Source organism: Molothrus aeneus, chromosome 2 (assembly GCF_037042795.1).
Source record: "Molothrus aeneus isolate 106 chromosome 2, BPBGC_Maene_1.0, whole genome shotgun sequence".
Lineage (NCBI taxonomy): Eukaryota > Metazoa > Chordata > Aves > Passeriformes > Icteridae > Molothrus > Molothrus aeneus.
Window position 1 is genome coordinate 55,853,849 of NC_089647.1, and position 27,522 is coordinate 55,881,370.

At 40.3% G+C, this 27,522-nt stretch overlaps 1 protein-coding gene across 4 annotated transcripts in view; it reads left to right on the plus strand.

The window, feature by feature from the left end:
• The window catches only part of ENOX1 (ecto-NOX disulfide-thiol exchanger 1), a 361,156-nt gene extending 339,283 nt beyond the window's left edge, over positions 1 to 21,873 (plus strand). For all 4 annotated transcript variants that reach the window (XM_066545023.1, XM_066545020.1, XM_066545022.1 and 1 more), the window contains 3 exons: positions 14,751 to 14,853; positions 17,842 to 17,927; positions 20,919 to 21,873. In XM_066545023.1, the coding sequence (XP_066401120.1) occupies positions 14,751 to 14,853; positions 17,842 to 17,927; positions 20,919 to 21,050 (321 nt within the window). In that variant the 3' untranslated portion in view covers positions 21,051 to 21,873. The remainder of the gene's footprint in view (positions 1 to 14,750; positions 14,854 to 17,841; positions 17,928 to 20,918) is intronic.
• Positions 21,874 to 27,522: the final 5,649 nt, after the last annotated feature.

Sequence of the window (27,522 nt, forward strand, 5' to 3'; positions counted from 1 at the left end):
AAATGCCTGAATTTTCCATAGGATAGAAACTGTATTTTCTGCCCCTTTTCCAAGAGCTTTTCCTCTGCTGATCTCATAGCAATATATGACTCTTAAGAAAAGAAGTCAATACCTAGATTAATGGCAAAGAGGGAAACCAGATAGTTACAATTATCGAGTCACAGTTGCAGCCATGTATTCAACAATAATACCACCATGGAATCAGAAAAAGCACAGCAGTATAAAAGAAAAGAGAGAAATAGAGGGAAAGAACTGATGTTAAAACATGTGCTATGATAATGAACTTTGTAAAATGGAAGCTGAAGTGCCTTTTAAACAACTGTCATTTATATCAAATATGTAGCACTCAGGTGTTGTGCCTTGCAGGTTGTCTCCACATATATTCTCAGCAGACTCCAGGGGTTTTGCCCCTGGCCACTGTGCAAATCAGGGATGATCAAAGAGAAGAAGGCTTGGTGGCTCCTACGTGGTTCTTAGTGAACTGTGATGCATATAATTGGATTAGGACATATTTGTTACAGATGACAGGTTGAATTCAACAAATTAAATACCTCTACATGCCGAGTAATAGTGGGAGGTGTTGGTAAGGAAAAATGGCAACGTATTCCTGTACACTGAACACACAATCTTATCTTCAGACTGCAGCATATTTAGATTACTTTGCAGAAAATCAGGCTCCTAGAAAGGACAGAAGAAACTTTAGGCACAGTGCATACACATCAAGAAAGCCCATACTGTAACCTTAAAGATTACTTTCTTCACTCAGGATTTCTCCTTATTGCACTAGTCTGCATAATTTTTTACATTAGAAAATCATGTTATTTAAAATAAAACATGGAAATATTCTTCTTAGCAAAAGCAGATAGAGATGAAAATATATATATATATACTTAGACCTGTCCTAGTCTTCTACATACTTATTATGTCAGACCATCCTGAAAGGGAGACAAGGATCTGGACACCTTTGGAAAAAGAAAAAACTTCCCTCCTGAAGTAATTTGTAGGTGCTCAACCTACAAACTGACCTTCACTTTTTTTCTCTTGTTTTCACAGAAAAATTAACTAAGTTGACTAAGAGGCTGGAGCAATTGCAATGTCACATTCCCTGCATGTCAGTTCTCACAAAAGTCGAGGGGGTAGGGTAGACCAAAATTTTAGTGTATTGCCAGTACATCTGTTATTTCCAGAAAGCAAAACCATCTTACAAGGTTCTCTACAGAGTCATAAGGGTGTTTCATGAGTGATTTGCCAGGTACATGCAGTAATATTTGTTCTGGCTGTTGACATTTCCCAGCTATGCTCTGTGTCAGGAAAGGCCAAATGTCAGGCTTAGGCAGTACACAAAGCTCAAGATTTTGGTTGGGTGTTAACAGAGACTTCAACAGCCAGCACTGCCAGAAGTGCTGTCACCGAGTGCCCACTTGCATCAGTCCCATGCTTTGGAAGAGATCAGGCCTTGCTTCTAATCTGACCCCCTTTTCATTTCCTCTTCATTGCTGCATATAATGGTATTTCATTCACATCTCTGTCTTAACTGAAATGAAAATAATGACCAATGGATAATCATAATTTCAGATATAATCCTCTTCAAGGATGTTCCCAGACTCTTGGGACCTGAATATTCCCAACATGAAAAAATAGTCTTGCTTGGGAGCTCTGCTTGAGTAGAGATTATTTTGCAAACTGAAAATGCTAATCACGTGTTTCATGACTAACTCTACAAAGACAATTTATTCTCCTATTCTTCCCAAAAGTTCAGTGGCTTTCTGTGAAGCCTCTAGTACATAAATTAATTTTGTGTTCTGATCAAAGATCTTCTTTTGCTCGTTGCTGAATTCAGTAAAGATATGGCACTGCATGCAAATACAGTGAATACATTCCTGGTTTGGAGGTCAGAAGGTTAACATCCATGGTATCCCTCTACTTTAAATGGAGAAAGGAAGATTTTTTTTTTTATACAAGTCTCATTTTAGAGTTACTCGGTGATCTTCCAGGAGTTTGTTGCTCTCCTTTGTCAGCTACCTGCCTTCCTTAGATGGCAGCTGTGAATAACTTCTACCCTTTATAAAAGTGCTGTAAAATTGTAATCAAGATTATCAGTTTGCCATATTTAGACCAAAGCATGACATGGTTAATGATCGCAGCAGCATTTTGAATTCTGATTGCAATTTCATGGCAAAGTTCCTGCCATTGTTGAAGTCACTAAAAAAATTCCCATTAGGCTAAAAAGTTAGAATTTTGCCAAAAGACTTTAGGGGTTACCTCATTACCATGAAGATGTAATAAAATTAAAATATTTCAGAGAGTGAAACTGACTTCACCACAAGGGGTTTTTTGACCAGCTTTTTGTTCTGTTTGAGTTTTGTTGTTCGAACAAAGTACCGACTTTGACCGCATTCACCTGTCTGCCTTCAGTTAGCATCTCCCACAGCTTGGACACAATGGTCTGTGGGTTTTTCTCCAGACAAAAAATCAATAATATTAAGTAGGGATGCATTTTTCTATTTGAATGCTTGAAGCTGTTGTCAGAGCATTTCTTGAGTTGAACCAAGCATCTCACATTTAATGTTGATTCTTCCTTTAAGTTTTGTCTTTGTATTTGCTTTTGAAGCAGTTTCCAGATGATCCCTGACTCTGAGGAGGAGGGATATATCACTGTATTGCTCACTTTATGCTACACTGACGGTGATCATATTCCTAAGTACGCCCTAGATTTCTCTTTTCATAGAGTAGGTTAATCACTGATGATCTTCATCAAAGAAAAGATGGTTCTTAAGTGAGGCTTACTTTTGCCACAAGTCAGGCAAAGATTTAAAAAGCTAACCCTGTTCAACTTTTGGAAAAGTCTGTAATTCCATCAACTCATCAGAGTTAACTTCCTGTACTTCCCTATGCAGAGCTTTAATTTAGGCATCCAAAGGTGCCTGCTGTGAATGTTTTATATAAATGTATGTGTTAGTACACACATACCATTTGTGTGCCAGCTCCACTTAGTGTGGCAGCATCAAATTGAGCCAGGTCAGATGGAAAGGACCTTGAACACAGGGAGAGGAGTAGGAGCTAGAAGAGTGCAAAATCATCCCAGTAGTTTGGGAGTGTGGGACAGAAGTTGGTCATCTTTAGTGATGAAGATCCCAAGTGATTGCTGATTCTTCTGCTTCACTTCCTTGTCCGTGCTGCAGTCATTTCCTGGTTATCCCACTCTTCAAAAGGCTTGCTCTTCCCAGAACAGCACAGGCTTGCTATAAAAAATGTGCTCAATATGGCTTACATAAGAGCAATTTGAGTCTTAAGTTACAGGCCAGAAAACCCCAGTGCAGGCCTTGCATATGTCAGGAATTGTCTGTTTCTCTCCTGTCTGAGCTTCCCAGGTTTGTAAGCTGTGAACCTTTGCCTCAGCAAACTGATGTTAGTCACTGAGTACCTTCTTTGGGCTCCCCACAATGAGGTCCTCTGGCCTTGCAGCAGGCATTTCTAGAGCACATGGATGTGATTGGGCACTGCAGAAAATGAGGTGATGACACCTGGGTGCTTTAGAGGATAAAGAAAGGGTCCTGGTGGCCTCTCCATACCCATGAGCTCAAGGCTGACATTACCTGCAGAGAATGCCAGAACTTGGGGTTTGTCTCTCTGCCACACCTCAGAAGAAAAGAGCATGAACTATGGACACCCTCCAGCCCCTTTTGTTGTAACTTCTCCCTCCTGCAAGTGTGTAAAGAGAGCAGGCAGGAATAAGGGTGAGTGCGGGGATGAGGACAGCTCCTTGAGAAGAGAGGAGTGGGGTTTGGTTTCTCATCATGGGTGTGCTGTGTCATTAGGAGAAGGTGCAAGGAGCCTTACCCTGATTGGATTGGAGCTGTCAGGGGGGCTTTAGAGAGACACATTTACTGTCTGTATTCAGGTTCTTCTCTCCTGGTGGGGCCAGTACCAGGGGTTGAGGAATGGCTGTGCCTCTTTCTACTCTCCACATTTTCCATTCCAGATATTTATTTGTAGCCCTTCCATCACTCATTTCTTCTCATTTCCTTCAACTTAAGGCACATGGAGCATGATAGATTCAAGCAGCTCTGACCGTTCACAGCTCAGCAGCTTTCCTACTTACTGCGACAGGCATGAGGAATGACCACCTCCTGAATTCAATACCATGAGGCCTGAAAAGTAGCAGGAGTTTAACAGGCTGTTTAGGATGTTATCAAAGAGCCCACTCAGCCTTCAGAAGTTCTTTTACACTGGTAGATCAAATCTCCCCGAGTTCCCCCCTTTGCCACCTCAGCCCTGGTTTGCCATTTCAGAGGACAGCAAGAGTTTCATTAGCATGGTACAGATGTCTGTGCTGGCTAAATCAGAGTCTCTGAGATTCCAGCCATGATTGAACCCTACAGGGAGCAAACAGGGAGCAGACCAAGGTATATTCTGACACAGAATGTGCTGCCTGAAGTGAATCTGGGGTCTAGTAATAACCCTTTTAATAATGTGCAGCAAGAAATCACACCACTTCTCTTGTCCCTAATTAAGAGTGTCAGAGTGACTTGGCTTTTGATTGCAGTGAATTCTGATCATCTGAGGGAGGAGAAGGAGAACTCTGAGACACAATGATAAAACCCATTCAGCCACCCACTCAGCAAATCACAAAAGCTTTTTTTACTTTAAATTTCATATGAGCTCCACAGGGAGACAGATCTTCAGTGCCCAGAGCTACCTGACATTTTAATAATATCTGATCATTATATGGAGCCTTTCATCCCAAAGCATTTTTCCCGAGTATTTATACTGCACACGTATACAGGAGTCATCCTGTCATTTCTAGTGAGGAATAACATTCAGCCTTATACATATGCAGCTGTGGGCTTAACCCACACAGTGTGCAAGGCAGATTGGCTTGTCAGAGCACTCAGCCTCCCCCGCAACCACCTGAAGGATGATGGGCCACCTCTCCTGCAGCCACAAACCTGCTACTGCAGTCCTGGGGGTGGTGCACCACACTCACACCCCTTCCAACTGGCTTTCAAGGAATAGACAGGGAAAAAAGTGACAGGAGTGAGAAAGGAACTTCAATATTCCCAAGAGCCACTCTTCATGGAATGGTTTTGAAAGGGCTTTAAGGATCATCTAGTTCCAATCCCCTGCCATGGGCAGAGACAGCTTTCACTAGACTAGATTGCTCAAATCCCCATCCAGCCTGGCCTGAAACACTTCCAGGAATGGGGCATCCACAACTTCTCTGGGCAACCTATGCCAGTGTCTCACCACCCTCACAGTAAAGAATTTCCTCGTTGAATCTGATCTAAACCTGCCCTGTCAGTGTAAAGCCATTTCTACTTGTCCTGTTCCAACATAGCCTTGTAAAAAGCCCCTCTCCAGCTCCCTTGCAGCCCTCTTTAGGTGTGTGAAGATACTCTAAGGTCTCTCTGAAGATACTCTAAAGTCTCTCCTTAGAACCTTCTCTTCTCCAGGCTAAACGACCCCAACTGTCCTGTCGTCACAGGAGAGTTGCTCCAGCCCTTTTATCATCTTCATGACCCTCCTCTGACATTGCTCCAACAGGTCCCTGTCCTTCCTACATTAGGAGCCCCAGAGCTGGATGCAGCACTGCAGGTGGGGTCTCACCAGAGCAGAGCAGAGGGGCAGAATCCCCTCCCTCACCCTTCTTTTGATGCAGCCCAGGATACAATTGGTTTTCTGGGCTGCAGGCTCACATTGCTGGGTCATGTTGAACTTCTCATCAAACAATATTCCCAAGTCCCTCTAAGGAACCTCAGAAAGAGTTTGTCATCCTGATCAAGATCCCCTCCAAAGGAATAAGAACTCCAAAGTGCTTAGGTACTTTTTCCATTTTCAGATATGGAGATTCCTAAAGTTAATACCTTTCAAATACAAAACCACGAAGAAAATCATTCGCTCTCATAAGACATTTAAGGTTGGTTTTCCCTGACTATTACTTGTTTTTATTTCAACAAAGTCATTTTCAAAACTTCTACAAGTCTCAAAAGAAAACAAACTGCCTTTTTTTTCTCTCTCTCTCTCTTTAACTTTCCTTTTGAAATTGCATAATTCTAGAGGAGATTTCAAGAGCAATATTTGTGCTAAAGACCATTTCAAAGGGTTTTCACCAATTCTCAATCTCAAGTAAACATGAAGTACGTGTTCCTCATTGACTTCAGCAGAGCTGGTGAGCAACTGATGCTTTCATTCAGCCAGCCAATGGTTTGCTGCAATTCCCTAAAACAAAGTGTGCAAAATGACAATTACCTTTTATCTTGCAAAACAACCACCTTCACATCACATAAAACATCTGTGTTAAGTCATCAGGAACCTACACATAAATCCAGCTTTAGAAAATGAAGCAACCTGATCATACTTTTGAAAATGAGCGTGAAGTAACTTTCCTATTAGTCATCCATATTTTGCATATGTACATTCCCGCAAAATAAATGTGCTCAAATACAATGAAAAAATATAAAGAGATAATTTCAATGAGAAAAGCATTTTCAGATTATTGCTAGTTGCCTAAAACTCAGCAGGTGAAAGTTACGACAGTAAAAGCTTTATAATGAAAAAGCTGAAAGCATCTCTCTGGCAAATGGATCAGAAAAATAGGATGTCAAGAGCACCATAATACAATTAATCTTCACTCCTGAAAATGCTTCTATTATGTGGGATAAATCAGATAAACAAACCTTAGATCCATCCATTTGAAGTTTTTCATTCACAAGGTCTTACATTCACAGGTCTAATTTGTCTACATTGCTGTTCCTATAATTTTAATGCCAGATAACTTTTCAAGTTTTCAACTGTTTATTTGTTAATACCAGTGCACTCTTAAATTTACATTAACAGTAAATACTATATTAGTTTATTTGAAAAGCAAATTTCTATATGAGTGTCCTTTAAAATTATTTGTAATTGCAAAAAGTAATTGCCATGTGGTGTTTCTGACAAAACCAATGCTAGCTTCTTGCACAGAACAAAATAAGTTACCAAGTTCAGGCTTGATTTGAATGAAATGATGAAACCTGATGTCTATAATTTCTAATAGACTAGTCATATTCACCAGCAGTGCAGCATATGGTAAATATGTCCTTCTGCATCCCTTGGTAGGTAGTAGAAGGAGAAGGATCTTGTAAGACCCTGGAAAAAAACACTGAAAAGCAAAGGGGTTTTTTTAATGAATTTTTGACCTGGTGCTAACTCTAACAGTGGCATTAGGTACTTGTGAGAGCTCTGGTTTTGGGCAGATAGTTGGGTGCCTCATTCCTTGCCTTATTCTTTTCATATGTGATGGACCACTGCAAATTTTTACTGAGTTTTTTTAAACTGAATTATCCCAGTGCAAACAGAAAAGGCCAAGAAACCTCTCTGCATGTAGAGAGTGTGTCACAAGGCCATTTAACCTAGTGCTGGGCACTTTTCTAAAATCAATTCTTAGGCTGTGAGGAGCCAGGACCATGTAAAATATGAGCTTTCTAGGAAGTAGTTAATTCACCAGCACAAGATAATTCATTTGAAGCAACAAAAGAATGAAATTAATCAAAATTGCGAGCAATTTTCTAGTCAGAGTATTTTTAGAGGAGTAGTCAGCAGAGAGTCAGAAACAGTCACTGAAGAGGACAGACTGAGAGAAGAGCTATGTAAAACACGATATTTTTTAAAGTTAGGACAGTTTTAAGTTACTTTCAGAGTTCAGACACTCACCAAATTTTCACACATCACATCACACAACACAATGTGCAGCTGATGAAGGGGAAAAAGTTCCATTAAAGAAAGAATTCAAGACATTTGGCCCAAACCAAGCATTACTGGTTTTGGGAGATGCTGAATCCTTGGAGCCTGACAGAGGCAAGGTGGTCATAGCTCCATGGAATGAATCTGCAGCTACACAGAGCACATATTCCTCACAGGCATGTGGAAGAACACACATCTACAACACATGCACCACATGGGTCCATCTATATACACGTGGCCAGCCCCACAGATCAGCACAAACTCAGCATTCATAAACATGAGCAGCACTGAGGTACACAAACAGGTAAAGGTCCGTCAGTGGGAAATACATCTGCAGGCTTACATATATACACAATGTGAATCCCTCCAGAAACTGGACTTTGACTCCCAGGCTGTCCCATAACTGGCTCCTCCACACACACACACATGCACAAAGTAGTCATTCAGCCATCCCCCAGACTCCATGGTGTCCCCAGTTGGTGGCTTGGACAGCCAGGTCTCTCTAACTGCAGCACTCCAGGCTGCAGTGGCTCTCTGATTGCTGATCCCACTCCAGCTGCTCTGCTCGATGCCCTCATGTGCCCCCATGCACACATAACAGAGTCCCTCATCCAGGAAAAGAGAAATTAGTTAAGTGGGTTTTATACACTGATCAGGGCCTGACATGGCCAGACAAGTGTACTGACCAGCAACCTGGTTACATGCAACCACTCCCTTTTATCCCCTCCCAAACTGCCATGATCTCTTCTTTTCCTGCTACTTCTTCCCCTGCTGAGGACCTCAGCTAGGTTTTGTACAACCCCATAATCCTCTGCTCCTACATCCCATAACAAGTCCCAAATTCCTCCAGGCAATGCTCCCTCAGTCTGTAGGATGTTTCAGAGAGGTGGACTGATGTCATGTTTGGCCCCTGGGGCTGATCCTTTCCTGTGACACCCCTGAGAGGAGCTGGGTCAGGGGACTCTGCTTTCTCTGATTAGGTTATCACATTTTCCCCATCTGTAGTGGTGCCTCTGCACTCCTTTGTGCTTGTGGAAACAAGATTTGAATCACAAGTATCACAAGGATAGAGCAAGTAATTATGGTTGTAAAATCCCTTCTACAGGGGACAGAGGCACCCTCTGTTGATAAGGGTGCAGGCCTGGGATGCTGCAGAGAAACTGCTGAGCCATTGGATTGCTGCCTTTCTGTTGCACATCCATGTGCCCTGCCACTGCAGCTGATCCTGCTCGGGGCAGAAGGTTGGACTAGAGATCTCCCAAGGTCATCTGCCTGATTTTGTGATGCTGTGATCATCTGAGTCACAATCACTGCCTGTGAGTGTACTCATACGTTGCCACATTTGCAAGGAAATTTGATTTAAGTTAAATTTAAATAAGCTCTTTCACTGTAGCTTAGTTCAACTTGGATTGAATAATTTTGAATTCACCGTGGATAAGAACATAGACAAGGACAGTAGCCCATTCTCAACTGACAACCATGCTAAGCTGTCAGAAGTTGTCCTGTACCTCAACCTTGCATGTCCCCATAAATTTACAATGCCTGACTTGATGTGCATTGAAAGTATTGCAAGGCTTCCATTCACTTGATTGGTTATTGAATTATGCTCCACTCAGGTTAAAACTGCGAGATTAAATTTTCAGATGTAGTTCTGAAGTACATTTACAGAAAGACTAGCAAAGCAAACCCGTCTATACTAGACTACAGGAGGTTCACAGATAAATGCAAATAAATTAAATATATACAATTTTTCATGCTGCAGACCAGGTTTTACCCAAGTTTGCAGTCAAACCTGCCTGGTCCTCAATAAGTAGTTTGGGCAAACTCACCTGAAGTCCAAGCCCAGTTCAATGTGCTCAGAGCAGGCTCACATATTAATTCATATAAATAAAATAAAAGCCTTTCAATACCTTATAGGCTGTGGATTTGGTATCTTGTGTGCCCGGCTCTTTCTTCTCTCAGGATTTTAAAATTACCTTTTATTTCCAAGCTTACAGCATCACTCTGGCCTGCTGTTAATAGTCTGCAAGATTTTTGCTTATGTTTCAGATATATAGGTTTTTTTCTCCTCCTACTCATTTTCTCTCATAAATCCCCTGGCTGATGAGAAAGAGTTGTGTATCCCTTACATCTAACAACATTCAGCAGTTGCTCTGTTTTGCCTGCTGTGACAAACATCAAGTCTTTCCTTTTTCTGCCACTGTTTTAATGCCACAGACAATTGGCTTTGTACATATAATAAAAATGCAAACTTTTCCAGAGGCTGGTAGGTTTATGGGATTTTTACTGGGTCTTTCAGAGGACACAATATTATTTTTAATCCCTCACCACACAATTCTTCAAAATTCTATAAACTACAACAAAGAAAATGAGGTCTTTGAAGACAGTATGCAAGCAGTCATCATTCCCCCTAGATTCAAAGATAATTATCAAATACTTGGATTACCCAGAGAGTGGAGGGAATATTTCATCTCTTTGAATGTCTTCACATCCTGGGCACATGTCAGGTATCTTCAGTGTCACGTTCATTAAATCCTATATTCTGCCTTTCAAAGCCAAGTCCTGGACAACAGATGGTATAGAACTGCACTCTGTCCAGAGGGGTTTCCAGGTGGGGCAGCTACTGTGCAAGCCCTGCTCAACTCTTGCTCAGTGGTTAGGGGGAATATCAAGTCCTCAGTCCCCCCATTTTTAGGGATGCTGGCTAGCATGTATTTTCAGGCAAGAACAAATATTTTATATTGTCTGCCTTTTTTGCACTAGTTTAAGACTGACCTGAAGAGGATTAATGCTATCTAGATTGAGAACTTTTTATTTAATATCTTACTTTTCCGTAGGCGAAAAAAGAAACCAATAAAGGAGAAAAAGACCCAAGTCATCCAGCCTAAATATCTGGAGTTTCCTGATCTGCTAGAGCCCTGGAGTGCAGAGCTAGACTTTTTTTCTTATAGGATCTCTATCTTGTGTAGAATTTTACCACCTCTCTTCTACTCTTCAGGAGGTCTGTGTCTTTCTCTGGCAAGTGCACTTCTCTTAAGAGTCACTCTCTCATTTGCTGTGTGTCCAGTGTTAGACACAGCTTCTCTCTGGACAGTGAGACCAGGCAAATTTTGGAGCAATATATTTACCTGTGCCTCTTCCAAAAGAAGCCAGGATACTTGAGTGAATGATGAAAAGCAAACTTCTCTCCCACCTTACAGCTAGGCAGTGCAAAACTGCCATGTATGACTCTCCACAGCTATCAGCCCTGTGTCAGTGGTGGTGTCAGAGATCTGCTTGTGGGCATTAATAGTCCATTGGATAAAATTGTCATTTCTTCCAGCAAGTTCTCCTGAAAGTTTTCCAGAAAGACTTTCTGTCTGTTTGTCCCTCCCTGGTTCAAATGCAGGGAGCCCTGAATGAAAATGCTGGTCCCAAGGGATATTCTACAGAACCATAGGGATTTCAATCCCATGAGGCAAATTCTTGTCTTTTCATCATCTGCTGATGGATTAAAGTGTCATTTGCAAGAAAAAGCTCCAAGCAGGCAATGGTAAGAGCATAACACAGGATGGTTGCATTCATACTGAGCAGCTCTGGAGCTGTTGTCATCAAATTGGTCCCCCTTGTTTTCCAATGCCTGACACAATTTGTGAATAATAAATAGGACCAGGTCCCTAATGATTTCCAGGTGTGATTTAACCTGGATTAAGCTTTTCACACACAATGTTTAGTTCTTGCAAGGTCATTTCATTTCTAATAAGTACCAGTTTGCACATGCTCAGCTGTGTTCTTGTCCTTTAATGCAGTAACTGACAGATGGTAGCAAAATATTCCTTTTATAATGAAACCTGCTGAAGGAGACTGCTTAGGGCCTCAGAAAATATAATTTGCCAAATAAAGAATGGTCTCCAGGAAAGAAAGGAAATGCTGTAATGCAGTACATATTAAATCATTTTCCTCAGGCATCTGGTGATCAGTAGCTTTTTCTCACGTCACAGAGGTGACCTGACTGTTTTTTCCCAATTATTTATTGCCTCATTCACCTTTGTACTCTTAAAAGTCTTGTTTCTGTGGGTTGACATAAGTAGTGCCTCTAAAAAAGTGTAAATTAACTTCATGAAGATTTATTGTAAAGGTTTCATAGGTACCAGATTTGTATCTGCAGTATGCTGTCAGATTCTTAAGGTTTTCACTTACACTATAATTAGCTCAGTTTCTGGGTGAATTTCACACCCATTTTTTAGACCCAATTATGCCATTTCTCTTAAACCACTATTAATTCCTAGCAGCATTGCTACTGATTTACTTTATGTGACTATGCACACCCTGTATTTTCTCATGGCCTGTGCAAACTTCTTTTGGCAGCTGAATACATCAGAGCGATCTAATTTATTATCTTCTGTGAGGCAGGTAGCATTGAATGGCAGAAACCTCTCATTTTAAAGCCTCCAAGAACCTGCAACTTTCTTCTAAAGCCAGTGGTTTGCTGGGTATGTTTCTTTGCCACTCATTTCCTCAGGCTTCCCCATAAAAAAAAATTTACTCTTTTATCCTCTGTTCCAGTATACAGCTAAGGAAGACTTGATGTGACTTCCTTTAGCATCCATTTACACTGTCCTATAAATCATACAAAACGTTCTGCACAGGCTCAAATCTAGGCATTAAATGAGAATCCATCTGTTCCTTGTTCCCAATGGGATTATAGTTTCTTTATCTGCATCACTGCTTGACAAAACTTCTAATCCCACCTGAAACTGCGAGTGTGCTGTGTTTGGGGCCTGTTATATCAAATACACATCTCTCTGCTCCCACCTTCCCCTCTCAGGAATTGCTATTTTTAGATTGCTTTTCCATCTCTGATGAAGTCAAAGTTGCTTCTTAACCTATACAAGCTCTGGTGGCATCTGCTGCTCTGCTTTTCTGCTCCAGTATCACAAAATCTGTCATCCAGCTCTGTTCTGATCTGTAACCCCCTTGTCATTACTGCCCTCTTGGAGAAAGTCGTGTAAACACCTTTTGTTTCAGTTTCTTGACGGGGTTTACTTTCACTGCTTTTGGATGTCATGGCCAGCAGGAGATCAGAATTTGCATTAGCCTTTGTCTCTGTCAGGAGGGGAATCAACAGTGCTGGACAATTTCAAGCATGCTGCTGCTGCTATAATGTGCCTTGTGCATTACAACACTACAGGAGTGTTAATGCCAAGGTGATGGAGCTGCCAAAGCACCCAGGAGCGCCCTTGTTTTCAGAGGGGATCACTGCCAACTCTTGAACTGCAGACTCCCAAAACTAAAACATGCAACTAAAAAGTTATTTGATCTCTACTAACTAAAAAGCCAGCAAAGGCTGACATGTGCACAACTCCACACTGATCTGAGGCCAGGAGGAACACCTCAGCTGCCCATTACAACTGCGACAAAGCCTGGATCACCCAATGGACCTCACGCTTCCTTTGGTGCAGGCCAGGGCCTGTCAGAGCCCCTTGTTTCTGGGGCTGGGGATGCACATGGGCATGTATGTCACTTATGTGCACACAGAGTTCCTTGGCTGACATATGGCTGCTTGTTCTTCTTTGTGACACGAAGGAGCACTGGTAGCCACGATTCATGTGAGCCACCAGGCAGCTTCCCCTTGGAGCAGGCCGATGAAGAGCACAGACTATGTCACCGAGGGGTTTTGGCTTATGCTGTTTGTAGTTTCTTTTTCTTTTTCAGTTAAAAATGGGGAAGTGTGTGACTTTTTTTACCAATTTCACAGACTGTGAAGCCTTTAGTCATCCATAAAGAGGCACATTTGACATACTTTGGAGTTTATGCCTTTTTTTAGCATGGATTATTCACACCTTCAGAAATGCCTCCGAGCAATCCAAGCCCGGTGTCCCTCTTCTATTGCCAAAAATCCTCGCCAAAAGTTTTGGAGCAAGGCATCACACCATGGGTATGTCCTAAATGAGCCACATCATTATACCAAATAGTACATATTTGCTTGCATTTAAGGCTGCCCAGTCCCACACAACCTTCAGCAGCTTACCTTGACTCCCTCAAATAGAACAAGAGCATCATTCCTTCACAGTCCCACTTCACAGCACCGTGTCTCCAGCAGCATGCTCTCTGCCTCCAAGGTTTTGCATGGACCTGCTGAGCATTTCCCAGAGCAGATGCAGCCGGGTGAATCACGGCCTCACCAAGGAACGAGTCATTGCACATTGGCTGCTCCATGGAAACAGCCCATGGATATGCTTGAATATCATGCAATACACTCTGAGGTCACTTGCATGCCTTGGAAATAATTTATTTCCTTCATCTATGCCCAGTCACACAACTGCCTGGCTACTTCTGATGGAGCATCTGCTATGTGATCTCTCAGATGAAATTTAGGTGGTTCAGGACACCTGATTCCAGAAAAAAAAGAGCTCCAAGTGGGAGCCTTGACTTGTTTGTCCTTCAGGTTGGTGCTCTTTCAGTCCTTAAAATAAGATGGCTTTATGCAAACCACCTGTTAGGAGCGGTCTTCCTGAAATGGGGGTGCTGACCCCCAAAACATGCCTGAGAGCTGTTTGGGATGGGCCAGTGGCATGCCAGATGCCAGGCACTGGTTGAAGAGTGTAACAGGGCAGAGGGTTGTGCTCTAGTAGCTAGAAATGTTGTTAGTGACTGCTGAATTTACTCTTATGGCTGTAGCTGAATGTCTCCATCCATGTTCCCTGGAGGCGGTCTTGGTTTACAGATTTAATAGCTACAAAATGTGAATTTTCTGACCATTCCCACACTTTATGGCACAATCTCTCCAGCTGTTATAATGAAGAACCACTAGCAACAAAGTTATTACTTACTCCTCAAGCAAAATTTCTCTTCTTGGCAGCACTTGGCATAAAGGTTGTTCAAAATATGTCTTAATATTCTGCAAACAAATCAATTATTTATAATTGTCTTGTCTTTAGATGTGAATTAAAGTAATGATTTTTTTATATAGTTAAAAGGAAGCAGACAAGTTTAATTGAGATAAATGAAATCTACATGACCATCTGTTTGTTTTTTAAACTTTATAGGAAATCAATGTATTGACAGTAGCATTGGTCAACCAGGACAGAGAAAAAAACTCAGAGAAACGAAGCCCAGGTCTAAAATCAGAGAAAGAGGCACTATTAATAGGTAAGATAACCCCAAAGAAGATTTTTGAGAACAAAATGCCTTCTAACAGGTTTCTGTTTTGCATATATGTTTACACACATCTTTGTGCTAAGTAAAAAAGAAAAAATAATAGAATTTTTTTTTTTTATCTGGGTTCAAAATGGCTTTTAGTAAGAAAAAATTCTAAAATACAACTGAACTTTGCCATTCTGAAAATTTCTGCAGTTTAATGAAAGAATTTCAGGTATGAAGAAAATTGCAGAATCTAAAGTCATCATATATTCATACTGCATTTAGACTTGCAGCATGAATGTATGATGACTTTATTTACATCAAGATTTAGCAGGCCAGAGTTGTATAGTTTGTTATATGTTTATTAGAAAAAGTGGTGAAGGAGAAGAGGATGGAAATAATATTAGTAAACTACCGAGCAAAAAATATATCTACTACATGTATTAAGCAAGCCAGATTTATGCCTTTGACATTAGGTGAGGGAATTAGCAATATGAATATTTATAAAGAATACCACAAGGACTGTCATACCCTTTACCTAGAATAAAATTTTTAAAATAAACTCTTAAATAGTGCCTAAAGCTTATAGGCAGTGGGCCAGCTAACTGGCATTTAGCCACACAGAACTGGCTGTACCCATGCCACCCTTGGAGGGAACATGCCCCATGTTTAGACCCACATACATTTTGCATTTGGTTTCAGTGGGGTAGGTTTTCAGGGAGCATGAAGGCCCACAGTTCCAAAGCATACCCTGTGGCAGAGCAACAGAAATGTTGAGCTGAAAGAACAGGTTTAATTTCTTTGGTTTGGTCTTTTCACAACTCAGTGGTATCCTGATAAAGTAGTTCCAAGACTGCCTTAGTTTGTTTAAATGCAACTCATTTTCATCACCTAGGCACCAGGAAGATTGCTGGCCTATTGCTGAGGCACAGATTCAGCAGTTCACAAGTTCAGTTCAGACCAAAGAGGTCATTTAAAAGTGAAGAATGTATCTGAATGTTTAAAGTGCTTAGTACACAAACTCCCTGTGATTAGTGAGATGCAAACAGTGGAATATACAGAAATGTATGACTTGATTGAATTCTGCTTTTTATAATTAAATCCAGAACTTTTAATTGCAGGGGCAGTACTTGATCTTTTTGAAGTTCAGTCTGTGAGAAAGACAGCAAGAATGGGATTTAAAGAACAGAATAACAAACTTTTTTTCTAGGTCACTCAATATCTGACTGTAACGAATGGTGGCAGTGTCCCAAAGTGGTCCTGAACATCTGCTGTTCAGTGGCACACTCAGATAAACAGAATAACCTCAGTTAAGGTATTACTGGTCATAATACCCCACAACTGACTCACTGTTACAGTCCGAAGATTAAAGATTCCTCAAGATAGATTTCATGTTATCTCTTCCTCTGAGGCATGATCAGATATGGCAAGGGAATAATGGGCCTTGACTCCATCCATTCACTAAGTTTTTCTGTATTTTAAAAAATGCAGTGTTGTCTTTGAGGAAAAGAGCATAAAAGAAAAAAAAATTATCATGGAACTCCAGTCAATAATTACAAAATATTGACAAATTACTTATTATTTACATTATATGAAAGAGCTGGTTTTGAATGTCCTGAATTCAAAAGCCTCAGGAGCCACATAACAGATGCAATGACACTGGTAAAATGTGATTTGAGTACAAATTGGATTTCCAGTCATCTCATACAAGTGTGATGGTCTTGACTTCTGCTTCTAGAGCTCTTGTGTGGTTACCTCTAGTCACCCACAGCACAAAGAAGGTCACTGCTGCTAGGACTTGCCATAGTAAAAAATTTATTATATGCCACTTCATATGCAGGACCAGAAGTTTGTAAATGCTGTTTGAAAAGTGGAGGAGGAAAAAAGGTGTGCTTTGCAAAGCCAGTCTAAAATGCGTTAAATTTTGCTTATCAGTTTCAACCACGGCCAGTACTTAGGGAAAAATGAAATCCAAGATTATCCTAATTCATTCAGCATCAAGAAAGCAGTATGGCCTGCAGTACACAAGATACAGTGACCCATTTTTGTCATTTGTAAGCATTTTTAATCCTGGTGTTTGTGATTTAAGTATAAGAAACTTCCCCTAGGGTGGTTCAGCTAAGAAGCCCATCCAAAGAGAGTTGAAAATATTTGTTCTGATTATTACAGTTCAGCTCTCCCCAAACAGCAAATAACACACATGCCATTTTGTATTTTCACTGTTTGCTTAGAAGAAGAGAAATTGGGTAGTGCTTTTAATAGCAATACTGATGCCCCAAATCTTGTTTTCTCTGGTCATCATTATTAATACTGTCACTTGATTTTCACTGCAAAAAAGACCTCTAGACTTAGATCCTGACTCCTTCTAAGCCATTTTTAATTCCCATACCTTTTATAATCATCCTGAAACAACAATGAAGATAGACAGAACATGCTCTCTCTTAAGAAAAAGTAAATAAGCAAATGTGTCATAAAGCATTTGTGTTTTCTTCAGCAACATTTAGGGGTAATACGGATTAAATACTTTTCATAACCAGCATCTGCATAATTACTAGAAAAATTTGAGGGAGTGAGGGTTCTAACACAATTGCATGAAACGTTTTCACAACAGAGAATCCAGTGAAGGGGAAAAAAACAATAATTTTACCATAACGATATCCACAATTTTGTATTGGTAAATCAAGCATAAAATTAGTAGTTGAAATGCTCCCAGCAAGGCTTTGTTTAGAAATTCCTTTATTCATCAGTATATTATCTTGGTCACTTACTTGCTAACTGCTGTCATTCCTGAAGATGAGCTATTGTACTTAGCACATTACTATGACTGTATTAAAAATGTGCTGTTTTGTTATGTTTATTGGGTTGTGCAAGGAAAATAAGAGTCATAATTAATACTGAAAAACCTCAGAACAGATTCTTCAGAATTATTTTGCCTATTTTAATGATACAATGTCTGAAGTAATTTTAACACTTTGTGTCTGTTTGTTTTTAATACAGGTATCATATCCACATTTCTTCACGTCCACCCTTTTGGAGCCAATATAGAGTATCTTTGGTCTTATATGCAGCAGTTGGACTCTAGGGTAAAAAAAAATTAATCAAAATCTATTTTCTCTTTAGAAATATTGTATTATTCTTTACTGCAGGTTAAACTCTTCATGCATTTCCATTAGAAAGATAATGGGATATGGGGCTTGGGGGTTTGCAGTCTTTATTCATTTGCAAATTACAGTGCACGTGCTTCTGTTGAGGTCTTTGCCTCAAACTGCTTAGCTATCCTTTGTGGCACTGAAGAGCAGAGCTCTAAATAGCAAAGACTAGCAGTTGATTTTATGACACGTGATTCTGAAATATAGCTGGGGAGAAAAAAAGCAGAACAAGAGGCAGGTGTGGCCATGGCCATCAAACTGTGCAGTTTTTGGAGATGGCCCTTTGTTCTTTGAAAAGCTGTAAGTTGTATGTCACACTGAACCCTTATGATCACAGGAATGGACCATGTTTCATGTCTTTTGTCTCCATGTGGGAGCAGACACAACCACATAAAGGAATTGGGTGCACTAATTTTAGTGAAGCTGTGGCCAAGACAAAAGTGAGGCCAACACAAAACAGTGTGCAAAGTATTTAATGCATCAGTTCATACATTCTACAGTCAATAAATACCTGTAGGATAAGATTCTTGACTTACTTTTTAATATCTGCTGTAGAATGAGATGAAATCAAGCCCCCAAATAGGCCTATTTCTCTGCACTGAATATTAAGGGAGTCAGAAGGTGAGAAGCTCAAGTGTGAAATGATGAGGTGAATGGTACTCCAAGTGCTAAGCAGCAGCTTAGCAGATGCAGGGGTCACTCTGTGCCAGCCATAGCTCTGTCCCATGTCTGGCAATACTTGGGTGATGGTGCTTTCCCAGATCTTTCAACACACCTCTTTTGGTCCTGGTAATGTTTTGTTCCTGAGCAGCCCCTTCAGCCCATAGCTGAGATCGGCTTCTCACTGCTTTGGTGAGCTGCTTCATGTTTCTGGATGATCCTTCCTCTGTTTCTATGAAAAAGTGTAGAGCTAAAAGCAGAGGAGATCCTGAACTAGAAGCACACTGGAATTACAACAGGCTGCATTGATGAGTGAGGAAGGATGATGAATTTGGTAGGCACTGCCTTCAGGCCATGGCAACTCAGGTTTGCTAGTGCTTTACAGCCCACTGCCACCCAGAATGAAAAGGGAGTAGGGGATGGGGATGGGAGAAAGAGGTGAGAAACTGGTGAATTTCAATTTATTTTTAAAATATCTGGTTTTATCAAGACCTGATTAATCCAGAGCTTCACACCTCCACCCATTCTTCTGCTTCTCTGTGTCCCTGCCACACGTCCACTTTGCTTAGTCTTGTCCTGCATCACCCAGTCTGCCCAATCTCCTCAGTTATCTTTCAAGTCCCTCCTTAACACGGCATTTGTCTAAGTTTCAACTGCTTTTTTCCCTGGATGACCTCTCCAGCTCTGTATCTCTTGAGTGATGACAGCAATCATTCCAAAATATGGACTCTCTGGTCTCCAGCCCTGCTGCTCATTGCTTCTCCCTAGTGAGCTCTTCAGCATTCTCACCCTGCACTGCTGTGGTCCCTTCTTGTGCATGGCTGTGGGCTCTGCCCTTGAGTTTTTACTCATGTGAGTAACATGTGGGCTCCTGTGAGGCTGCCAGGGTCAAGCTCTTGACTTGCAAACAGAGCCCTCAAGGAAGGAGCATTGTCTGCCATCTCTGCAGCTACCTCTGGACCTACCTACTGCATAATAAACACGAGCTGCAAAATTTGACCTCGTTGGTTTATTTTGGAAGCAACTGCTTGTAGAAACAAATTACTTTTTAATAGCGCGATCCAGAGATGCAATCTCAGAGATGAATTTCAATTACTTTCCATGGTTAGCCTGTCATTCCTCACCTGAACAGGAATGATAAGGTCAGCATACCCATGTGGGCTGAGGGCTCAGTATACATTGCACAAAAGTAACCCAACACCCACTACTGCCATGTGAGTACTTAAAAGATGGATTGGATCACGCTGAGGCTTTTGACTGCCTCCAACACTGAGTTTTGGTGCCACCTTTAACAAATCATTTAATCTTTCTGCTGCACTAACCTCTACAGAAAAATAAGAGGCAATAGATATTTTCTTACCCCCCTTGGGGGCAGTGAAGTGTAATTAGCACATTTTATGTTTATATACTGTTTTAAAAAGGAAAGGTTTCTCCATGGAAGGTTTCTACTACTATGAATAAGCAGAAATATCATTATTTCCAGATAAGCCTTTCAAACCATGGATACCTGTGGATGACAGGCAGCACCCATAGACTTCTTTGCTGTTCCTTTCATGATCACCACTTTAGAAGATAAAATGGCTCATATTCCATGATTATTCATTTCTTGCCTTCCCTACTGATTATACCAGAAAGGTTGCCTTTGTGAAAGTGTTTTCTGTAATGAGAGCATCTTGCCTGTTAGGAAGGTGAGCAGTCATTAAGGTTTCAAAATTATAAAAACATCCTGAGCAATGCAGAACTGAGAGCTTTACTGCTTAGTTACCTGGGGCTGCTGAACTGGGTAAGACCGAGGGAAGGCGGCTCCATGGATAGTCAGCCTTCAGCAACAACAGGGAGCTGATCAAAATCTTTTTGAAAGAGAAAAGCTGAGGGAACTGGGAGAAGCATTCAAAACCACGTAGGCTGAGAAGAAGAATAAGGTCCCATCTGCTTCCTCATCCTCACAAGAGCACCTATGACTGTAGTTTTTAGATGGACTTCATACCACACTGTGGCCACAACCCCAGCATGGCGCTTGCCATTGCTTTACAGGGGGATACTTTACAGGCATCTACAAGAGCAAAATCATTCCTTCAAGAAATCTGCACTTGCTTTGGAGTCTGGAAAGTCATATCAGGCTAAGGTTAAAAAAATGGTTGGCTGTTTTCATATGGCCTGGATTTGTCTCCCCCCACACCCCTATTACATCTGTTCTCAATGTTTCCTCTTTACAAGCTACAGGACAGCTTTCTCACTTCAATTTTACCTTTGTTTCTTTCTTAGATCTCTGCAAATGAGATAGAAATGCTTTTGATGAGACTGCCACGCATGTTTAAACAAGAATTCACTGGTGTGGGAGCAACACTGGAAAAGAGGTGGAAGTTTTGTGCCTTTGAAGGAATTAAAACTGTCTGACTGTGACTAGCAATGAAGCTATGCAGAAGAAGAATTCCTAGAGCATGGCAGGGTTATAAAGTATTAAAGTAAGAAATTTGGGTTTGGGCACATAGTAGTATGTTTTCAAAGTTATCCAAGCCTAATTTTAGTTACATTTGTGACGTTCTCTTGTGAGTGGAAATGTAGTTGTGCACCAGTTCCTAAAATAAAATAAAATTTCAAAAAAAGTTTCAAAATGTGACAGATTGTTTCCTATGAAAACTGAAGAAAGATACCACAGTCATAATGATTTCAAAATACTACATGTCCTACATTTAAGAAAAGCTCATTGAGCAAACAGTTAAGGAGAAAGATTGCCCGGTTATGGTCGCTAAGCTACAGCGATCTATATGTGATATGTAATAGAACTCATTAAGTTTTGTTATAGAAAGTTCTTTCTGTTTAGTAAGAGAATTGAGTAATTTTACAGTGAGGAAAAGCATACCAAAAGAAAACTTGAAGATGTGTCTGAGGTTATTGTATTTTGTAAATTAAGTTATATGCTGTACCAGGGATTTTTGCCTTATTGAAAGAGGCCTGAAAATGTGATTGGAGTCCTCAAGAATGCTTTATCAAGAATATTATTTTTCTAATGTAACTACTCTCCATTACAAGTTCTTTTAACATGGATTGCATATCAATTTTCATAAACATGTAAATAAGGAAGAAACCAGTGTTACTGTATTGTATTTGGTATGTAACATTCAGGTTTATGCATCAAAATAAATATTCAGTTGCATTACTGTTACAAATTTTATAGCAGATATATTAATTTTTATCAATAAATATGACTTCTACCATATTGTTTGCATAAGTATTTCTTCTGATGTTATTGAATTTTAATTGATCCAGCAAGAGATTACTGGAACATCTTTCCCCTACCCGAACTATTAATTGCAGATAACTTTGTTAATTGAATTATAAATAAAAAAAGAGCGTGCAATATTAGCTAAGATTAAAATATTGGTAGCAGAAGTAGCAGCATGGACCTTTGATTTTATTTTTCAACAAGCAGATGGGTGAAAAATGAACACGTTCAAATTTCCCATTTTCATTGTTGTGTTGGATAAGAGCTGCTGTGGGTCAGAAACAGCAGCTCCCTCTTGGCCACACCCCTGTGCAGGCAGAGGAGCCAGACACGAGAGAGCTGGTCCTGTGAAGTGGGGCACGAACAGTGGGAAATAGAGAAAACTGAAACAGATGCAGGGAGTCTCCAGATACATGTCAGAGTGAGGTTTCACTCAGGTCCTTCAATAAACAGCAATTAGTGTCAAATGCATTTAGTAGTGACGGAACTCTCCAACATGGCTTTTGGTGATTGGTACTTTAAGATCTATTTCTCTTCTGGCATCTACCTGGAATATAGAAATATTAAATGAAATTCTAATTGTGTACAAAATGGGAAAAGAAAGAGGCTTAGCAGGTCTATTATGGGAAAAAAATTATGCTTTCAGGCAGTACACACAAAATTTAAAAAATCAAGTACATCTCAATTATGGTTGCTATAGAGCCTGTGATAAGCTACTCAGGTGAAACTAGTAATTATATGCCAGTTATGTTAATGAAAATTAACTAGTTTAATCCAAGTAATAACTCTTTCCTCTCTTGAGATCATTCTGTTTCATGAATAATTCTGACATAAATGTGTTAAGTCTGACAGCTTGTATTTAGGTACTGTAACATAAATGTGTATGGATGCCACTTAGGCTGGGTGAGAAAACTTTCACCTCAGCATACTCCATGTCATACTTTTTTATTATATTCTGTCCTTCCTTTCCTTGTCCTTCTTCCTTTTTTTCCCTTTAGATCATTGTCTCTCTCACAAGACAACTTCAAATCCAGACAGTCAGAAAACTTTTTTTTACAGAACCTTGTGACCTAATGACTATATTTGTTTTGCATATATTTTTCTTCTTCCTATTCTTCATGGGGTTTTCTTGTCTGTCTAGACCATCAGAGCTTTAGACTGGTACATTTTTCATCCTTGTATAGTATCAGCTAAAAGGGAACCTCCTTAACTGGCTTTTAGGTATTGCCAAAGATCTAAACTTTGAGTATGAGTAGCAGGTAGGCATCCTGTAATATTGTAATGTATCAGCTGAGAACCTGAAATCCAGGGAGATCCTCAATGAGTATGAGGTCAGGCTCAAGAACTAGCTTTAACTTTGTACTTTGGGGCAAATTGGATTAAAATGTTGAGCTCCATCATTTAGGTGCTGAAATGTCCCTATGATGGCTCTGGGAGGTCTGCAGTTAATACAATGAGATTAATAATGAGAAAGCCACTTTCGATACAGGATTTGATATAGGATTTTTTTATATACAGGAAAGCCACCTAGATTGGACATTAGGGAGCATTTCTTTACTGAGATAGTGGCCAAACGCTGGAATGTGTTTGGCCAGAGAGGTGATCAATGCCCCAAGGCTCTCAGTATTTGAGGACATTTGCACAATGCCTTTAATGGCATGATTTAACTTTTTGTCAGCCCTGATGTGGTCAGGCAATTGAATTAGATGCTCCTTATAGGTCCCCACAAGACCTAAAGCAAGTTTCTGCAGCTGAGTCAGGTTGAAGGGCAATGGCCATTTAACAAAGACTCAAAGCCAATTGCAGTTAGCAGGATCTTCACAACAGTAGTGGGGAAAAAAAAAAGGGCCAAAGAGGTATGACATCAGGCTAACCATGAGCTCAAGAGATGAGACTGAGCAACAGCCTGGCATGCAATTGCAAGTTATGGAAGAGAGTTATAGCAGTGCCCCCTCTTCTCAAAAAGGGACTGGTGGAGCAGGAGAAGATTTGATTGCTAACTGCCCAAACATGCTGAGGGCATTTTGCACTGAGTTGTAAGTTAGGTTGGCCTGAACTCCTGTTCTCCCAGGAGAGCTTTTCAGACCACCTTCAGCTTTGAACTGTCTTGGACTCATGTGTGCAAGGGGTGACTTTCATCAGCTTAGAGGGGCCAGCCTTTTACTGTACTGTATCTGGCTCCCACTAGAAGGATTAAGAGATACACTGTGCAAAACCTCCTGGACAAATGTGCATTTAACCCTGCACATTCAAGGGAGATAAGTGTAACCTCTCTGTTAAGCTGCATTTTCTGCGACAAGAGATGTTTTATGTTTGATCATGTTTGATGAAGACTGCATTATCCCCATCACTGAAAAGGAAATTCTTAATGCCTCCTCATACATAGTGGAGTCAATTGTTTATTGAAGTGTGTGTGTTTAGGGCAAAACTTGCATGTTCAGGACTACCAGAGCATCACATTCACTTAAGGAACAGCTATACTGAGATTTAGAGAAAATCCTGCATCAAGCTATGCTACATTTAGCTACACATGATGTGCAGCAAATGCTATGGAATCTAAAGCTAGAAAATTGGTTGTAAGAGCATTCTGGGTGGTTTGTTTAAGTAAAAATTCTGCTCTTGCAAGCATTGTTTTATTTAAAATCAGAATGGCTTTGACAGTCAGTGTTAGTATGACAAAAATGTTCTGGGATTATACGAGTTGATTTGGGGAAGGAGATTTTGTGAGAGGAGGGAAAGAAGAGAGTTGGATTTGGATAGTCTTTTGGTCCCTCTAGCACCAGTAATTATCCAGGTCTGATGTAGAACTGATGTCCATTTTTCCACTTAAATGCATCTCAGTGTTCAGCATAAAGTGTGAGGCTTTTATAATAATTTTTTTTCTTTCTTGTGAAAAGGAAAAGGAACAAGTTGTCCCTTGACTTGTCACTCTGGTTATCCTGCCAAGTTCTGCAGCTCTTTTGCTCTAACTTCTCCCTCAAAAAGAAAGTAGAAACAGCATCAAATTCTTTCTGGTTCTGTCTGTGACTGCTTGGACAGCAAAAACTGACTATGTATTTACTGAGTTAAAACTGAATGTTTCAATACCAAGTAAGTCAACTGAAAAACCAGCCAGATCAGTAAATTATGCTTACAAGGTACAGATACTCTGACTTTAAAAACCCATTACATTGAATTTGTAAGCAAAATCAAATAGATATGCTCAGGAGTACCTTTGATTAAGTGTTCTGCCTCACACTGGGTAACACTGTGCCTTTCAGATTTAATAAACTCACGCCAATGTCAGATGCCCTTTCAACGGGGATATTTGCGGGGCAGCAAGAGGAAAAAGGTTTATATTCCTTTAAACCTAGCAGACAGCATTCCTGCAATCATAAAACAGACATACCACAACCATTTGCTCAGACTTCTGTTTGGTAAGTACTTCTTGCCAATTTATGTACTTTTATACACATAACACTGAAGCCTAAAAAAACCATTGCCTTGGACTGCTCATGCCTTAGGCATGTCACTGTTAATTCTGTAGTGATCCCAATAGCATAAGGTGGATTAAAATACACCTGCCATAAAAGCATCCAGTCATAATCAAGGTTATCAACTGATTAAAAAGATATTTTTTGCTTGATAGTTTCTTAGAAGAGATTAGTGCTGTCAAAATTGGATCCTAACTTCCTAACTTCATTTTTTCTGGCTTCCTCTAGCCAGGTTTGCTTTTCTCTGTAGGATTAAATACTCCTTTAGTACTGCATATTTTCTCTCCGTGAAGATATTTATATATTGTAGTCTATTTACTTCTCAGTATTCTTTCTCATAAGCTAAACAGATTGAGTTTTTAAGTGTTTTGCAATAAAGCATTTATCTTCTCTTCCTCGAATCATTGCATCCTCTTTTTTAATATCCTTTCCAATATTTCAAAACTTTCTTTAAAATGTGTGGAGAAAAACTGTTACTTGAATTAAAGTGATCCATTTATAGCATACAGACACACAGCCACATATCTGCTCCAATTCGACTCTTTGCCTCCTATTCCTGTCAGACTGTGAGCTGATCACCAATGTCAAAGCAGTAACACAAGTGAATTGCTGTTCAGTCGCTTTCTTCATACTGGTGTAATAGATTCGTCTGCATAGATACGTTTCTGTCTGCTAAAGCCTGGCTTTTTTATCCCCACTAACAAGCTTGCTTGTGCAAGGCCAAAGGTCTCACCCCAAGAGGATATTTTGAGGCTTAAATCCCATGCACAGCCCTGTTCTTCCCTATGGGGTAGGTTTGGGTAATTCTCAGATGTTTGTAGCCTTTCATGATTAAAATGGAGTAATCAGATTTGCTGTCAGGGTGTTCGGATCACATCAAGCATTCAGAGGGCAATCACACAGGCTTTGTCTAGACTAGGGTTTAAATGTGTGTCATTAGCACATATTAGCTGATACATTTTAAAAGTCTGATGCAGACGAGGCATAATGCCTTAATGTGAAAAGCTGACTGAGTTAGGCCCTTGGGCATTGGCGTTGATAGTGGTTTGTCTATTTTAGAATTTTAGAATAAGGTAGCTGAGGGCTTGCCTGCAAAGACCAGTCAATTTGGAAGAATATAGGCTATGAATTTAAAGGGCTGCTCCAGGACTTAAGGCCAGAAAAATCTCAAGTAGTTGCTCTGAAAGAGCTCAGTATGATATAATATACACTTAACTAGGTAAGTTTTCCCTCACTTTTTTTCTTTTTTAACTTTCCGCAGAAAAAAAACAGTTCCCATATTAGAGTTGTTGTATTTAAAAATTAACCCTCTGGTGCATTTCTGGTTTTTATCACTGCTCCTTACTGAATCCAGCTGATTAGCCTGGTTGTGTCTAGGGAGGAGGCTGAAAAACTTGTACACTCTGCAGATCTGATTGCTGACGTTAAAAGCTGACTTGCATTTCACAGGGGGAAGACATGGTACGCCTGTGAGAGGAAATGTGAGTGAAGTAACAGAAGACCATAAAATAGGATTAAAAATAGAGACTGGAGGGATTTTGTTAGAACCTGGCGTTCCATCAAAAAAACCCACGCAAATCCCAGGGCATCCCAGAAGCCTGTTATAAATGAAGAGGGGGAACAAGGAAGAAGAAGAGATAAAATTTCATAGTAAAAAATCATTGTAAACTATGGGGGTATTGAATTTATGAGAGTTTGTGCATTTCCTCAGCTGGTTCTGCCCATGGAGTCAGCTGCCTCAGGTGTTGTGACTGAGACTCTGTAAAGAGGAACCGTCCAAAATTACTCTGCAGTTGGCTATATCCCAAAAATAAGCTCAGATAATACTAAATTCCAATTGCAGAGGAGCCCCTCCCTGATAGAAAAATCTGCATCTCTAGCTCTACCAGTTCACTGGTTGATGGTGATGTTACCAAAAACATTTTCCTTGTCCTTGAAGGTTAGTGAAAATATATGTTACTCATGGAAAGCAAGTATTTGCTGGGTAATCAGAACTCATTCCAGGGTGTCATTTCCACCCCTTCACTCTGACTGGCTGTCACCTTGGTTGAATTTGTTACCTTGGTTAGATGGAGACAAAAAAAGCTAAAGTCTCATCAGGGTGGAAAATACACTTTTTTCTAGAGAGGAGGAACAGCCATAGGTAAGCATCATGCCACCTGTTCAAGGA